This window comes from Phalangium opilio, unplaced genomic scaffold (genome assembly GCF_054372755.1).
Source record: "Phalangium opilio isolate 3A_F unplaced genomic scaffold, DU_Popi_V2 ptg000105l_1, whole genome shotgun sequence".
Lineage (NCBI taxonomy): Eukaryota > Metazoa > Arthropoda > Arachnida > Opiliones > Phalangiidae > Phalangium > Phalangium opilio.
This window is the reverse complement of record NW_028324207.1, coordinates 9549620-9567681: the sequence shown is the minus strand read 5'-3', so window position 1 is coordinate 9567681 and position 18062 is coordinate 9549620. Positions and strand designations below refer to the sequence as shown.

Below are 18062 nucleotides of genomic sequence, written 5' to 3'. Positions count from 1 at the left end.
AACAAAAAAGATTAAGGCACTTGGGAAGTTAATGAATGCGAGCCTTTCGTAGTGCCCAGTATGACGTCAAGTCTCGCTTTATTTATAACGTGTTTGGTCGACCAATTAGCACTCTCTTTTCCTTTCTCTGACGAAAGTAGTAATCCATTGGTGAGGTGTTAGTAATGTAGGAATTTTTCTGCTTCTTGGAATCAGTAAAAAACATGACAAATGGAATTCGTTTTTAGAGCTATGGTGTTTTCCGGGATCAGTAAATACTTTATTTATTGACTTAGAAACCTTCTGAATCCCGTGTCGTCTTTGCTCACCTTTCGGTTATTCTAGGGTTGTAAGTCGGAAAATTTCCCGCGGAAAATTTTCCGCCCGGAAAATTTTCCGGAAAATGACCGAGCTATATTTTTCCGGAAAATTTTCCGTATTTTTCCGCAACCGGTTTTTCAATTAAAAAGTTAAAACTTTAAAATTTTTCAATTGCCTTTCTTTTCAAAACATTCATTATTTTGTTTTAGGTGAATTTGGAGGGGTAAAAAATTGTCCAAGGGCACAGAGTCTAGTGACCCCTATTTTCTATAGGAAAAGCTCACTCATTTGCTATCGCTTGCATGCATAGGGTTACTGTTTGCTCTTATGACGGTATAAGGCGTTAGAGAGTCGAGACATAACCGTTAAGAGACCCAAGTGAAACTAAAATTATCAGGCATAAAGGATAGTGATAGTCTGCGTCATTGTAAGGGAAACGAGGTGTTATGTTGTTAATATTATTAAGTTTGTTAACCCTGTTTAAAGTCACATATTATGGGAAAATCAACCACTAATATTTGGTGTTACTTTAATAGATCTACTAAATATGGCAAAATAACTGGAGAATGTTTTAAATCTTTAAAAGTTAGATAAATTGATTCAAAGCTCACAAAATTGCTAGTTTTATATTTTTCCGATTAGCGGAAAATTTTCCGCTAAGAGGAAAATTTTCCGGAAAAGTTTCCGGAAAATTTTCCGCGTTTTATTTTTCCGGAAAATTTACAACCCTAGGTTATTCTATTAAACTTTGGCGGTTAATCTAAAAACATCAGCATAATTGTAAAACTCGCCTGTTTAAAAATACATCAGGGTAAGACGTCATAACACTATCGCCCTCTGGTGGAAAAGAAGCGTGACATATTGCTCCGTACGAGCGACAATGTTCTTTTATAAGTATTTCTCAAAACCTGGGATATGAATATATCATAAAAAAAGTTATTCAATTAAAATTTAAATTTATAGATTAATACCCTACTATCCCTATAAAAATATCTTATCCATGTTAGCATAAGTTTAAAAGAAATGTTCCATAAGTATGACACTACCTATTCATACTGAGAGCTAGTTCGATAACGACGGAAGCGAGAATTGAAGTCCTACACTCGGTTGTTAATTTGACGGTACTTCCATCTAGTTCCCATTTAGTCTGCATTGCTAAGCCTTTGACAGCAGCGCCCCACTCACCAGGCCTCCCTCGCTTTACCTCTAATCTATGGCCTACGTCACATCACGACAAGCTCCAGTTTCTAAGTTACCAGTGACAAACCTATGGAGAACATATCTTCATTTTGAAAATCTGTTTTGAAAATTTTTCTAACTAAATTTCGAAAAATTGCAATTTGAACTATGTTTATTTACGTTTAATAGATTTAATTTGACTTTTGATCTGATCATCTTAGCGTTAATTTTGCAATAGAAATTGTACAGACAACTTGTTATACTTCTAATATTTCAGGCCATAGTTAACAAAAATAGAAAATGACGCAAGTTACGAAGTCAGTATTTCTCTAGAAATGTTGTCAAATGTTCTACGATGTTCTCAAGTGACAAACTCAACCTTATCCGTGTTAACAAGTTGACTTGGGACTCTTGATGTCCTAACATACCGTTTAGTCTACGGCATAAGCTGGTAGGCCACCTCTCGGGCCCCCATTTTAAAAGCTTATTAAGAGGAGCTTGGGGCTGATTTCCCTCTCACACACACTCCGCAAAACACTCAATTAACTCCGGCGCGGTCTTTTTATCTAAATTTCACTCTCGTCTCGATATACTATACGTTTCTCTTTGAAAGCAAAATTCGCACTCTCTCTCTCTCTCTCTTCATGATGCAGATAGCGTTAGCACGTGCCGACGTTCCCGGGCCAGGAGGGGACGATTAGCTTGCCAATATCTCGACTCGAGTCCTCTTCTCCGCGTTGCGCGTTGCGCGTCGCGCGGAAGCTCAAGAGCAGAGATGACTAGAGAGAGAGAAAAGAGAGATTCTAGTCAGTGCGCGTATGTCCCAGAATATTCTCTCGGTTAGAAGGAAATTTGTCCTGTCATTTTATTTGAAAAAGTACGCTTAAAGGAAAGTTTTAGATAACATAACATTATACCTTAAATGAACGGCCTTTTTCTAAATATAAAAAGAAAAATATAAAAAAATAAATAAATCATCTCTTATTACAAAATAATTAGCATTTAATTAGTCTTTAAACTGCGCCATCCGCCATGGTTTTAGTGGCGTCTGCTAAATCGAACCTCTCACCCCTTACCTCTCTCAGCCTGTTATAATTCAACCAATCCCGCGGGCTTCCACCAAAGGCTCACACATTTGCTTAATTTCTTATCATTTACTGTGAATATAAATCCTATATTTACAAAAATTGTGAAAAGGTGTTTTCTAGAATTCAAACGTAAACAATAGCAAGGTTTAAAATGATTTTAGGAATAACGTTTCTTAAAACGACTTAACTAGAATTAAGGTAAATTACTGACGAATAAAGTAATTAATATCAATTATATCTATTTAATTATTTAAAGAAAAACCTCTTAGCCCACGTCTCGACTGGGAGAGATTTATTTTGGTTTCCGAACTTAACTGTATTACATTGTTCTGGGGCATTTTCTGGCACGCGATCAAAGTGTGTGCATTTGAGGAACATCAGCACACGGACTAGGATTTGGCGGTTGGGCTAATGTCACTCGATTAATATACATACCCACCCATAGAACATTTGTCTCTTGTCTCATCGTGGATGACTTTCTTTACACGTTGCTTTTTTCAGTCCCATCCGGCCGTACGCCGCTGCCACCACCTATACTCTTTCTGCGTCATCTCAAATTGAAGGCGAATGATTTTCGCGACCGCGACTCTCTCTTTCTCTCTCGAGCGGGTGTTCGCCTCGAGAATCGAGATACCCGATCGAAACGGCACGGCACGGCACGGCCGACACCCGCGCTCGTGTTTGAGAGAGAGAGAGAGAGCAGAGCAGCGCGCGCCGGGTGACGTTAGAAAAGTTTTCGATAAGTGTCAGACACGCGCTCCTTCTCTCCTCCTTTTGGGAGGAACTTCGCATTGAAGGTTTTGGTTTTCTAAAAAGAACGGGACGCGAGAGATAACACGCTATTATAGACATCTTAACGAGGGAATGTACACTTTTTCTTGAGATTCGAGAGAGAAACTCTGATTATATAATTATGTGACGCCTCTTAATTTTCATGTCAAATTTTATTTCGTTTTGAGTGAATTATATTTTGAATAATTTCTATGCATGCGTTTGTCCTGTACGATCATAGTGTTTGGAGAAAATGTGATTTTTATTGCCTGTGTTAAACAAGGTCATGTGAGCCAATAATTATTTGCACATCAATAATTACTTAAAATTAACACGTTTTTTAGAAAAATATTATGTAAGACTTGTCTATGAACCCTGTTTCAATTCTTGACGACACCGTTTTAAAATTTCACTCGTGTAGGAAAAAAGTAAACTGATTTATGAACGCGGGTTCGCCAAAAACATTTTGTAAAATTTTGTTAAAAAGATCAACTGAATAATATATGAGTATAATTTGACTTATAAACAACGCCTAGCTTAAATCCCGAGTTTTACCTCAGATCACCTGTTTATGTGTGGTTTTACAAAGTTTGAATCTAGTTTTGCGTGACTTATTGGTAAACTAAGAAAGATTTTTCCCTAATTAGGGCTCACCTCGGAACAAGACAGCTCTGTTGATCTATGGATGTGAGTCGGTAATTTACCAAATACCGCGTAAATTACAGATTTATATCTTACCGTAATTTTTGAATGGTAATTTACGGGTAAATTACAAAATTACCGCGGTAATAAGCATGTTAAAACATAAAATACCATAAATTACGGTAATTTTTGTGTTTTCAAAATTTTAATCGGTAATTTACCGGTAATGTTTCGGTAATTTACCCAGTAAATTACCATTTTTAAAAATTACGGTAATTTCACATCTCTATGTTGATCGTACGTTTCAAACATTTCATGATTATTTAGAATGCTGGTTGGATGGTTTCAAGCACAGTTCTGTGTTGTTAGGCCGTCAATAAGATAAGTTACTCAAGTATAACAAATTAGCATAAACAAAATAGTTCAAATTGAACTATTAGCCTTTCTTTCCGAAATCATTCTATTAGCTCGCAAACTGTCTGTACAAAAACCCTTCTTATGGAAAACGATGAACACGAAAATTGAGTGTTCCGCCCCTCGCTATTGGTTCGTGTCATCTCTCGTTGATTCTTTCATTTTATTTAGTCGAAAGCGACGAAGCATTAACAGAAAAATGTAAGGACGTCCGTCCTTTGGTTCGGTGGCGTGGAATTGACACGTTCGAAATCTGTATTGAAATATCTGTAACCCACGACGACTTATCTGAGGTTTTTATATACGTATAGTGTGGTTGCAATGCTCGCGTCTTTAAGATAGTGATCTTACTTTAACACCCAAGTATTATTTTACATGTCAATGCGCTGTTCGAGAATCGCCCAAGATCATTTTTCAATTGCGTGGTGGTGCTCGCCGAATTCGGGATCGAGTAAAATGTACAGGGTGGAAACCTTAATTTCGGTTGCTGTTCAGTTTTGACACGGCGTTCCTCCTGCAGAGAAATTAATTGTTCGACCCATAAAATTCTGTCATAGACGTAACATGGAGGCTGTATCATATTCAATGTTGGACGGGTCGAAGCTGTCGTTATTCATGTAGTCCTTGCTTTTTAGGAGAATTATAGTAAACATGGCTGCCAGTCAACGTAAGATTCATTTATGTCGTCTGCTCGGGGGACTGGGGATTATTTTTTTCTTCGTTTCGAACTTAGAAGAGCTTAATTATTTTTGAAACTGACTAAAAAATCTAATAACAGAAAGACGGGTAGTTCATGTTGACGTTGGCAGTTAATTATTAATATTAAATTGTTACATAGATTTTCAGTCTGAGACTGTCAATTTGAGTTACAAAGCCTCGGACTTAAGCAGCCGAACTAGACCGTTGAAAATCTCTCACGCCCTAGTAGGCACCACCCAATTTTAAAACGACGAAATTTGGAGATTCAGTTTGTTAAATATATTTTCTAGGAAAATACGCTAAATCTATGGCAGCCCTGTGGCTCAGTCTTGTCATAGATTCCCACCATTGATAAGTCGCAATACCATAAATTGATTCGTCAATTCAGTTTTGTTGCATCAAAAATTGCAACGAAAAGTTTATGTAGCTCTAGTTAAAGTGCGCGTCACCAAATGCTTGAAGGACATGTGACTACACGGTCACGCGCAAACGGCGGACTTGCTTTTACTTCTTGAAATACCTGCGCATGTATGTAGCCTCTAGTTTTCACGAAATATTTTGCTCGTATAGTGCATGTCAAATATGGAAATATTTCAAAGTCTAGTTCTTCGCAATAGAAAATGAAAAATTAATATGCCATATATTTACAAACGGCCAAAAGATGAACACTCGCAACTTGGAATTAACACTTTTGCAAAACAGTAATCTAGGCTTCTTGGCATCAAAGGTTTCCACCCTGTATTCGCTTTAGGGGTATAGATAATGTTTGAAGCGGAGTTTCGATATTCTATTAAAAAGGGTGACACTCTTAATGATTAGCTTGATGTCGAGTGACTTTTCGTATTCCGCTAGCAGATTTTGAGTATCGCGGGGCCTCAAAATGATCTTATTTTTAGATAAAACGTTGCTTGGTTGGTGCGCGGGTCGAGAGGAACGTATGTACAGTACGTCTCCGTACAATTTTCCCCGCCGCACCCCGATCATCTTCCGGGGGATCATTTTTGCCGGTTTCCCCCTAACGGTTATCGAACGTCCGAATCGCGGGAAAGTTTCGGAACTTGATACTCAGTCCGCGGATGGACACGCAAATTTTTATAAGCGCATTATATAGATATCGCCTGTTAAATCGAAACTTCGAAGCAAATAAATAACGTAACACGCCATTCGGGACTAAATTAATACTTCAAATTTTTATTTATTTATTTTCCACGAAAAGTCGCGTTCGCACTCTCTTTCAAACTTTTTCTGAAAAGGTCAAATTGAAGAATTTTGGATACACTGCGTAGTTTTTGGATTAAATCAGGGATCCATGCCATATAATAGAAGAAAAGAATTAAGTTCAGAACTAAGGAAATTTTTTCCTAGGGAAAGTAAAAAAGAGGGAAACATAAGTAGAGAAAATGAATCGGTTGAAGGAACAGATATTAAAATTTTCAGTTTTAAAGACATGATTGCAAAACATTTAATTATATGAAACAATTGCTTATCTTAGTTTTTTTCACCAAAATTGTAATTGACAAACGTTTACTACACATTAAAATGAATAATTTTATTTTCGTTATTGGTACAGAAAAGAGATGCAGCCATAGTTAATGGTCTGATCGTGATCGGGTTATAGCTTCGAAGTTTGCATTCTTTTGAGCTACTGGAGATAATTGCACGTTAACAGTCAAGCAAGAAGTCCACTTAGCCTTGCGAAACCGTATCGTTACCGTTTAAAGTTCTAAATCATCCGAAAGAGGGCGCCCATTAACTAAGTCCGAAAGCATCGTTTAAGAAACGTTATCAGATGGCGTTCTGTTCGTATTTGGATATGTGACGTTACGTTAACGATACGGTTTCACCAGGCTTAGTGGACTACTTGCTTCATTCTGGAAAACTAAGAATTTTGTTGATGTGTAATGAGAGAATAGTGTTGACCTAGTTTTGAATATAGCTTCGAATAATTATTTAATTTTAATGAGACATGCAGTTGCTTATCAAATAAAGAGCAATAATTGCACATCTCGACTCGTAGAAGTCTCTTTCTTATTTTTGTCAAAAACTGGTTCAACTTTTTTTTCAGGTCATTCTAGAGATTATATTATACTCTTAATTGAAACAACGTTGAAATTTGTACATTTGAAACTGTGCATTGGTTCTTAGGATAAGCTTGTGCTGAAAATATTTAACTGATTTCATTTTCTTATTTACAGCCCAGATGGGATTTTTAGAGAATCTGATTTCAACTCCGAACCACTTCTTCAACGCGGAAGCGGACTCTTTAAACATGGGTCCGCTTCCATCCATGCCTCCACCGCACTCGCACCATCATTCCGGGGTAGCTTCGGCAGCCGGTTCCTCAGCCAGTCTAGGAAGTCATAGTCACCACCAAGATCGCAAACCCAACATCTCTTCCTCCCCACCTCAAGCGTCTTCACCGGGTCTACCCACGGACACGGATGTCTTATCCACCTTTGGCGGTGGGGACAACAGCCGGGACACTCCGGGGAAACCTCACTCCTCGGGACCCAGGAGTTCCGTAAGTCCGGGGTCACGCGGCATGCACTCTGTCCATGGCTTACACGGGGTTCACGCGGTTTCGACCGATGATGGATCTATGATGAGTTCGGACGGTAGCGAAGTGTCGGGTGCCATGGGTCACTCGCCTTCCGAATCTGATAGTCGCCCATCCGGGTTAACTGTTCGTTTAAACGAAGATGGTAAACCCGTTATAGACGGTGGTGGTTCGGATCCAACCGATCAACCTCAAAAGAAACGAAAACGTCGCGTTCTATTCTCCAAACAACAAACGTTCGAATTAGAGAAGAGATTCAGACTTCAACGCTACTTATCGGCACCGGAACGGGAATTTTTAGCCAGTCAAATTCACTTAACTCCAACCCAAGTGAAAATTTGGTTTCAAAACCATCGATATAAGACCAAACGAGCGCGTAGTGAGAAAGGTTTGGACATGAACCCCCTACCATCCCCTAGAAGGGTAGCCGTACCCGTTTTAGTTCGAGACGGTAAACCTTGCCAACCCTCGGGCGGTAATGGTTCCGGCGGTTCGGTACATCACCATAAGGATGGTACTGTTCCAACCTCGTTGCAATCGGACATGCATCCTTGTTTACCTTACAACATGATGTCCGGCATTAACCCTTTATTGCACAACACGGGAAGGTGGCCGCCTTGGTGAAATCCCCCCCTTAGCTTTCAATATTAATCGATCAAAATTTAAAATAATTAAAACTTAAAAACATGACTTTACTAAACACTTTATAATAAAAACGGGTTTCATGAAAATCGCCAGGTTTTGGTTTAAGTATGTCGAGTGTGGATTCAGAATAGCTCTGATTGGCTGCAGTTAAATTTGAAGCTCGGGACACACATTAAAATTTAAAATAATTTTAAAATGTATTCGTGTACATTCAAAATTTTAAATTAAACATTTGAAATAATATTAAAACTTAAATTAAAAAAAAATGAATTTTAATATGAACCTTGTTTAAGTTTTTAACTTGATCACTTGAAATAATATTAAAAATTAAATGAAAAACATCATTTTTAATTATTTAAATTTAACTTTAAACTTTTAAATAAATTTTTCTTAAATATAATTCACGAAAGTAAGAGATAATTTTGATTAAAAATTTTAATATAAAAATTTTGAAGCTCTCAATCAACTCAACCTGAATCTCTCGTCAAAATTAAAGGTACTATCTGCTGAGGAAATTAAAGCTGCTTGAAATGTCGGTAAATTCTAGTTTCCACAAATTACTTAGAATATAAAACCAGAATCTTATATAATAATTCAGACCTATTATTTTCAAAGACAAAAATAAATTATTAGGTTATAATGCAACCCATATTTCCAAAGGAACCTTTCCTCAACCGATAGTACCTGAAAAACCTGCATTTACATGAAACATCTCTCATTTAATTTCATCTTTTCCGATTGTAAATTTTAATTAAAGCTTACAATGCTGCTATCTATTACTTATCTTTATCTCTAACACCGAATTGTAAATCAAATTTCGCCTACAGCATTACCGAATTTTCACCGAGGCCCAATTTAATAAAAAAAATTATTATTGATATAATAACACATATCAAAATAGCCTTAAAAAGCTAAGAGAAAAAAAAACAGACGAGCGTCGAACGCATTTTCGCATTTATATTTGTAAAGTGTTTAAGTGACTTGAGAGGTGACACAATTTCAACCATATTTTCTTGCCTCACAAGACACTCAAAGGCTATAATGATCAAAGGTTTTAATATATCATGGACTTGTATTTATAAAGGCCAAAGTCGATCAGATCAAATTGCGAAATTGTTTTAAATTGAACAATGCACGTTCACAATACAAATTTTTTTAATTCTGATATGAACAAGCCCGTATAGAGGACTGGTAAACAAACAAACATTTTGTTGTTTATATTACGTAATACAAGGACTGGTGTCGTTGCGAAATCAAGACAAATTTAAATTTAAAGCGAAAAATTTCGTCTCAGATTTAAAGTGAACTACAGATCAAACGATACACGTTTTAAGTTAATTTCTTACGCTATTACGTACTAAAACAGACTTAACAAATTTACAGTATCTAAAAATGCAAAAATACAAATTGTTTATTAATTTTAATGATCAAATGTGATATTAAAGGGACTGTAAAGAAGGCATCGGTGTGTTTGTAAAAAATTCTTTGAAATACGTTACAGACACGTGACCCAGGAGAGGCGTGGTTCAAAGAAACTTAGTTCGTTTTATTTCGAAAACTAACACTTTATGGAATTGGCGCTGCAATCTCACGAAAACCGAGGACTAGATGTCCAGTCCCACTGCATGAGGAGCCTTTGTATCTTGGCATCACATGATGTCTGTGACGTATTTCAAATAATTTTTACCAACACACCGATGCAATTGGCACTGCAATCTCAAAAACCAAGGACTAGATGTCCAGTCCCACTGCATGAGGAGCCTTTGTATCTTGGCATCACGTGCTGTCTGTGACGTATTACAAATAATTTTTACCCACCCACCGATGCCTTCTTCGTAGTCCCTTTGAAACGCATTTAGAATTGAACGCCTGCTTCGGTATACTTCATTACTATTCGAAGAATATTTTCGAACCAACCCTTGTACGTAAGACAGACGAAAACTACCCACCAGTAGAAACGAGATTTAAAAAAGTCCTCTATAAATATAAAGTCCATGGTATTAATTAAAATTGAATTTTTTCGCGTTACAATTAACCCTTTTCTTCAACTTGAACCCCATTTAAATGAAGTGCCTTAAAATTCCGAGTCGTATATAGTCGCCGTTGCAACCTTGATAGGGACCTTAATCCCATATTAAACTGGTTACATTATGTCGCTAACGAAGGTTGCAGTATAGATAGTATTAAAAGAGTGAAAGTGAAGATTTACTTACGTAACAAGTGACAATTTTAAAATGCAATTAATGCTGAAAAGAGACCTTTTAGGGACAGTCTCAATCTTTGTGTTTCATTATTTCAAACGGTAATTTTCAATTGTAGAATCTGATTTTCACTGAGGATATTATTTAAGAAGTATGGTGTAAGGCAGCATTTCCTAATGAGTGAGAATCGAGACACATTAGACGATCTGCGCATGAGCTACGTTACAAAGTTAGCTCTCGCCTTCGCAATGCTTCCTTTTGGTAACAAAAAGCACACTGTAGAAAATTATGAACTTAGCTTTAAAGTGTTTAAAACCGATTTAAAACAAGTTAGTAAAAATTTATATTTTGTAAATTCAAGCATAATTATTATTGTTCAATTCATATATTTTTTTTTCATTTAAAAGACAGAATAAAATATGGATTAGTTTCCCAACTGTAATAAAATATCCATATTGATTCGTAAACGTTTAACAATCAGTTTTTAATATCACAAGGTTTTTTTATAACTTAAAAAACAATTTTTTCAAAATTTACCGCTTATTTTTTTCATAACTTACCGCTTATTTTTTCATAATTTACCGCTTATTTTTTCGTACAATATTTTTAATTTACTAATAGTTATAATTTTTCCTAATTTAAAAAATATGTATAAATTTTATTTTTCTTTCAATATTTTAAATTCACTAATAATTATAATTTTTCATAAGTTAAATTTTTTTATAAATTTTATTATTTTTTTCTTACAATATTTGAATTTAGATAACAAATTTGTTTTTAAATAGCATGATGTAACTTTATAAATAATTTTAACGGAGGAGACACATGGCTAAGACAAAAAAACTTTCATAATTTAAAAATCTTTATAAATTTATTTATTTACAATTCTTTATAAATTTTAATTAGTTACAAATACTTAAAGTTTTCCCTAATTTAGAAGTTTCTTCTAATTATTTATTTACAATCTTTTTTACTTAAATTTACACAAATTATGCAGAACTTTCGTTTTTAAATAATCTGCCCTAATGCATTTATAAGTAAATTTAAAATCCACCTTAATGAATCAAACTGTAAATAATTTTAAACTGTAATTAATACTTCTAATTGATTATTATACGTTTACTTATTCAATTTGGATAAAACAATTATAAAATAACACCATGAATTTCGCCTAACATTTCTACGATGCTTTTTGTTACCAAAACCGCAGTGTGAACATATCCTCAATTGAGTATTAAGAGTTTGTTCGCATTTATCTGTTGTATTTTTTGCTCTTTCGAAGTTACGTTTTATTTGCAACTATATCTCGTCCAAAGAAACAAGAGCCCTAACCTTAAAGGCCGACTTCCACCGAAAAGGGTTCTTACGAACTGAAGACCGTGCATCGATTCTTAACAATAGAGCGACCGTGCCAATTTTCGAGTCCCCACTGGGGCAAAATTTGGAGGGGTTCTTACGAACTGAAAACCTTGCTATGCGGGTTCTTACGAACTGAAGATAAACAATAGAAAGTCTCTTAAATATTTTATTCCCGATTTTTACGACCCTCTGAAGGAAAATATCTATTGTTTATCTTCAGTTCGTAAGAACCCCCGTATCAAGGTTTTCAGTTCGTAAGAACCCCTCAAAATTTTGTCCAGCGGGGATTCGAAAATCGGCACGGTCGCTCCATTGTTACTCTCGATGCACGGTTTTCAGTTCGTAAGAACCCTTTTCGATGGAAGTCGGCCTTTAACTAAAAACCCAATTTAAAACTGTAATAAAAATATTAATAATTGCACTGATCCAAAAATTTTAAAATATATAAAACATTAATTAAAATTAAATAATGCAATAGATATATTTCCTTCACATCTCTTCTTTCCTTGAACGAATTATAACCATGACAATACCGAGGAGATTATAAGTCTTGGCAACAATTTACTTTTCTTTTTAAGTTTAGTTACGTTCTCAAAAACTTTCGAACAAATTTAGAATGAAGAAAAATGTTAGGTTTGATTTCTGTATTAATTTATTCGAAAGACAATATAAAATAATGAATTTTTCAAATTGGAACCATGCATCTATCTTACATATTAAAGAAGATACGAGCATTTATCTTTAGGCCTTTCCGTAAAGCAGATCATGATGTAATAATGTGCGGGGACTCTAATTGGCTACTCTAGACCTTAAACGTCGTCTGCTTCACTTGGAAGTTTAAATGCTTATATCTTCCTTAATTTTATAGATAAATACATGGTTCCAATTTGAAGTATTCCATATTTTATACCCTCTTTCGATTAAAACTAAAAAAAATCCAGCCTGAATATTTTTCATTAATCATTCTAATTATCATTTCATTTTTTTGTTTATTAGTTATAATTTTAATTTGTCCTGTCCCTTTTAATTAATTATTGAAAATGATAACATGCCGAGATCCCCGTAATTCTAGTCTAATTTATATAATTAAAAATAATTATATTAATGAAGTAATTTCGGTAAATAAATATATCCGAAAGAACAAGAGTTGTATCATAGAATGAATATAAATAAATGTATATAATATGGTAATTAATTGATGATTTTAAATAAATACGTGTAATTATAATTCTCTCTTGATTTTAGTTAATTTTATAATTTAATTTTTAATTGGGTAAATGAATGATAACTAATTATATACGTAAAATGACGTCCGTTTTAAATAATTAATCTGCTAATAAAAAATTCAAATTAATTGAACTGAATATTAATTAACCCAACTTTCATAATCAAACTAACTGTATTAGTTAGCATGCACCCACGGCACAAATACTTCAGTGTTTTTAACAACGGGTAAAATAAATCGGCAAAATTTAGATAATTTAAATTTAATTTGTACGAAATTTGGTAAGAATTTCCGAAAACTTCGCCTGTTGCATAAGCGTGTTTACTAAACTGCAAATCCCACTAATTGCTAGTGTTCTTTCTGAGTGTTTTGGTATGTTATTCAATTCGATAATCACGAATTTAGTATTTTAGAAGCAGCAAAAGTGAAAAATGTCTGAAAAGCTCTACCTTGTAACGCGTTACGATTTTTTTAAAGTATCATATTAGATCATTGAAATTCAATGGTGAAGTTTCTGACCCTGTTTTGAACTAAGATGAACTGGAATGATAAGCTAAAACCCCGTTCTTCTAATGGCATCGCCTGTCGTTACCCCTAGTGGGAAAGTCCCGCAATTTTCGACTCATAGATCATGTTATGGCTATTGCCTGAGTCGAAAAAGTTTCAATATTGTTCGCGGCGTGGCCCTAAAACCCCCGTTCTTCTAATGGCATCGCTTGTCATTACCCCTAGCGGAAAAGACCTGAAACCTTTCGACTCATAGATCACGGTTTGAGTCGAAAAAGTTTCGATATTGTTCGCGGCGTGGCGCTAAAAAGGCGCTGCCCTAAAATAACCACGCGTCGTTTCTCCATTCCAGTCCATCTGTGTTTAATGGTCTTAAGTTTGAAAAAGAAAAAAGAAAATATTTTTATTAAATTCGTCTACCGCGGAAGGAAGAAGTGAACACATTTTTCATTCTTGGTGCTTTAAAATATATAAATTCCTGTTATAATTATTTATTACCGATTATTATTAATTGATCTTAATTTATGCAAATATATTCAGTGATTCTAATGCCGTTTCCTAGAAGTAATGCTGTAGGAAACCAAGTAATTTTCATTTCATTTATGTTTAGAAACGTCAATGGACAACAGCGTTAACAATTTTGCAGTTTAGTATAACACGCGTTACGCGATCGCATTTATTTTTTGAACCAATCGAAGTTTCTAGCAGCTCAATTCGTCAATTTCGTTTAAAATTTTTCAACCAAATTTTGCATTTGTTGTTGAATATTATAAAAAAATTATGAAAAACAAATTATGAAAATAAAAAATAAAATTAAAAAAAATTGTTTAAAAACAATTAAAAAATATGAAAATTTAAAAATTCCAAAAAATTACCTTGTTTAAAAAATTATAAAGTGTAATAATTTCTCTAAACAAAACAAAGGAAAAAAAATTGCAGGTATAAAAAACATTATTTGAAAAACTAGTAAAGTGTTCAATAAAGTATAAGATATGAAAAGTATTGTGATTTTTCATTTGTTAAAATAGTTTTTGTTGCGTTTCCAGTGAGTGATAGTTGCAACGTTAAAAGTTTTGTTCCGTTTCAGCATACCTGCCTCGATAAAACTATTCTTAATCTTAATAGGTAATTGACCGAAAAAAAATCAGCTTCCCTCAGTAGTACAGCATTTTGAAATTGAATTCACAGTTCGGTTCATGTTATTCTCGGCTTTACTTAAAATCCTTAAAAAAAACTTCGAAGATTTTTATTTAGTTTTAGTTATCGTCTGCTTAGAGTCCTTGTTGTTAACTTATTATCATTAATTAAAACCTCATTTCCGTGTCTGATCGAAAAACGTTGAAAAACATCTAGCAACACGTTGTTTTTGACGGCCAGCTATACGTATAAAACGTTCTAATAAGTTGCCCACAAATTCTGACCAATCATGGAGGACCAAACTATTGAGGCTCTCAAAACAGTGTGTATTGTGGAAAAAGAATTAGTATGGGATTTTTTTACGGGTCCATTAAATCTAATTAGAACGGAAAATCAAATAAGACATTAAAATCTACAAGCGTAACTGGATTGGAAGCCTGCACTTCACTGGTATGTTTTTAAAATATTTTGTTATAAGAGCAAAAGTCAATATTTAATAAAAGGTGAGACATTTATGTTGACCTTCTTATGATACTTTACAACGGGAAGTCTCGTTTTATCGCTACCTTTATGGGTAGACCAATCAGAAGTTTGATATTAAGTTTTGATTTTCAATACCTCTCCGACAAAAATAGGTGTTTATTAGGCATCTAGGGTATTAGATTATTTTTGGTTCTTATTATTATATATTATATTAGATTTCGTAGTGCAAACTTGGTTGGTAAATATAATTCGGTTAGCCGTGTTACTAGAAATAATATGAGAACTAAAAGCTTAATAGGAAACAGTAATTCCTCACTCGGCATAATTGAATAAACTAGAAAAGACATCGGCGGTTGGCCCCCTGGTAGCGATTTTTGATTTTTCCCTCTACTTTGGAGAAAGGTTTGATGCCAGTTATTTCACCCGGTGCCACCGTCAGGGATAGAAACTGCAAAAGCTATAGCCACCTAGACACCCCACTATCTAGACAAAACTTGAAAACCAGCTCCTGTTAACAATCTACAAATAATTAAATAAATGTAATTGATATTAATTATTTTAATCGTCAGTAATTTAGCTTAATTCTAGTTAAGTCATTTGAAGAAACGTTATTCCTAAAATCATTTTAAACATAGCTATTGTTAACGTTTGACTTCTAGAGATCATCTTGCTTACAATTTTTGTAAATTTATATATATAGTATAAAAAAGCCGCAATTGCCTGAACCTATGGTTGAAGCTCTGCCATTGGGATACTAGACGTTTCGCGTAACCGTTGCTGATCGCCGCGTTCAGTACATCTTAACCCTAACGATGATAATGTAGTAGAAACCAAAATTGCTTTCTGTGAACTGCAAATACGGTAACAGACAGACACACATACAGACATGTCCAGTGTAACACCTCTCCGTAACGTCAGCATCACTCGGAGAGGTAAAAACGCTTTGAAAAGCAATTTCCTTAATATCCAGACGAAATAGTTTTCTTTCGCGTATGTGCGAACGCGCCTTAATAGCAAAACAGCTACACCGAATGTTTTCTACCCATGATTTCCACCACTTTCCCACACGTCAATAGAGAGATTAAGCATCCCCATTTTAGGCAAACATGTTGAAACTTTAAAGGTGGGCGTCAACTTTAAGTGAATTCATGGAATTAAGCGTATGTCAATATCGATATAATCTGTTCCCTTTTACGTTTTCCCCGCTCTGTCGGAGATTACAATTGGTATTACACGTTCTCACCCTTGATATACGGTATTTAAAAGGGTCCCCCTGGTTATGTAAATTAGTTACGTGCCTGATGCCTCAATCGACCAACGACGAACACTTTCGAGGGAGATTAGGCCCAACCGCGAACAGAAGGGAGAGAGAGAGAGCAGAAGCGCAAATTTCGAATATACCCTTGTAGTGTTGCCAGACGGATTAGGATATGTACGATTCCAACCCTCACGCGCCTACCTTGAAAATGCATAATGCTTATCGACGATTGAACCCGCGAATCTAGTTCCTCACTCCAACAAAATCCAATCTTTTTTTGAATAACAAATTAATCCAGTTGCGATTCATTATTTCTTTTCGACCCCTACTAACCTTTTATAGAGCTAAAGGGAAAGTGAAATGGTTTCATATTTATTAACTGGTTAGAATTTGGTAATAGTTAAAATTTGATTTTTAACGCGGATAAACTGAACAGAACATTTTCTCATCAAACCCACAAATTTTATCAATGAGATAGTTTCTGAGTTTGGATGTTTGTTGCTCAATCCCGCTTTTTCTTAATTCGACTTAACTGGAACTAAGGTAAATTACTGACGATTAAAATCGTTAATATCAATTATATTTATTTAATTATTTAAGAAAAACCTCTTAAGTGGGTAGGTAGTCCTCGTTTGGACTCGGAGAGGTTTATTTTGGTTTCCCAACTTGTTTAGAATAGTTCTTATTGACTATTTTTACTTTATCATTTCAACGTTCTGAATTCGCTATTGCGTCAAACAGCCTGTAGAGAGCATTAACTTGCTTTATGAAAAACCCTTAATTAAGCATCGTTTTACTGAATGTGTCAGTTGTTTAAAATGTCTTTTAAAAATACATGTAGATGTTACACTCTCCTTAAACATCCGAGCATCTTTAATTTAGACTACATAATGAAATCATTCATGAAAGGCTAAATAATAAATTTCAGAGTCTAGGTTAAATAGAATCTGGTGTTTGTGTATAATTACCAAAAAAACCTGTCATTCGGTCGGTGAGTCTGAACGCACCTTTGTGACATTGACAAAATCAGTAAACCCGTCGTAAAACAAACAAGTGTAAAACCTCTTTAAACTCGTTATCAATGATTTATTATTAATGACAATATAATCGAATTTTCAAATAAATCCATTGGGAATCCCACTAATTTAGGGTAAGCTAGCCACTAAATTTATTAACTTCGGGTAGCTCTGACATTTGACAAACAAATAATTTCTCTGTTGTTTGTACAGAAACGTAAAACAAGTGTTTGTCTGATCTGATCCACTCTGTGCATTCGTTTTAATGTCAGTACCGTATTTAATTATATCGATTACAAATTGGACTAGAACGCGAGAAAGCTTTTAACAGAGACACTACTTAAAAATATTATCCGTCGAACCTCCCACCCATAAACAAAAGCTGAAAAACACGAAATAAGTGATCTGTTTGCAATATACAATTTAGACTGTTTTAAAGCTGACAATTTCTGTGTTGCACGCTCTAAAACACTTTAAAAAATCCATATAGGAGAAAATATGACACCAATGAGAATGTAGCAAGAGGAGTAGAGGATTAAGCGTTTTGGGGTTGTAGTTTCGGTGAATCATACGAATCGCGT

General features: G+C 34.7%; 1 protein-coding gene and 1 long non-coding RNA gene across 3 annotated transcripts in view; one reads left to right on the top strand and one right to left on the bottom strand.

Annotated features, from left to right (window-relative positions):
• LOC149629880 (uncharacterized) overlaps positions 1-14586 on the top strand; it is a 47258-nt gene extending 32672 nt beyond the window's left edge. The window contains exon 3 of the mRNA XM_089851566.1: positions 7289-14586. Coding sequence (XP_089707692.1) covers positions 7289-8274 — 986 coding nt within the window. The 3' untranslated portion in view covers positions 8275-14586. The remainder of the gene's footprint in view (positions 1-7288) is intronic.
• LOC149629881 (uncharacterized) lies at positions 2129-3307 on the bottom strand. Of its 2 annotated transcripts, XR_016374375.1 has the most exons (3): positions 3003-3107; positions 2397-2416; positions 2139-2258 (listed from the first exon to the last, which is right to left on the bottom strand). It is a non-coding gene; the product is annotated as an uncharacterized LOC149629881 (long non-coding RNA). The 2 variants fall into 2 exon arrangements; XR_016374376.1 differs by lacking the exon at positions 2397-2416 and having other exon boundaries at positions 2129-2258; positions 3003-3307.
• Positions 14587-18062: the final 3476 nt, after the last annotated feature.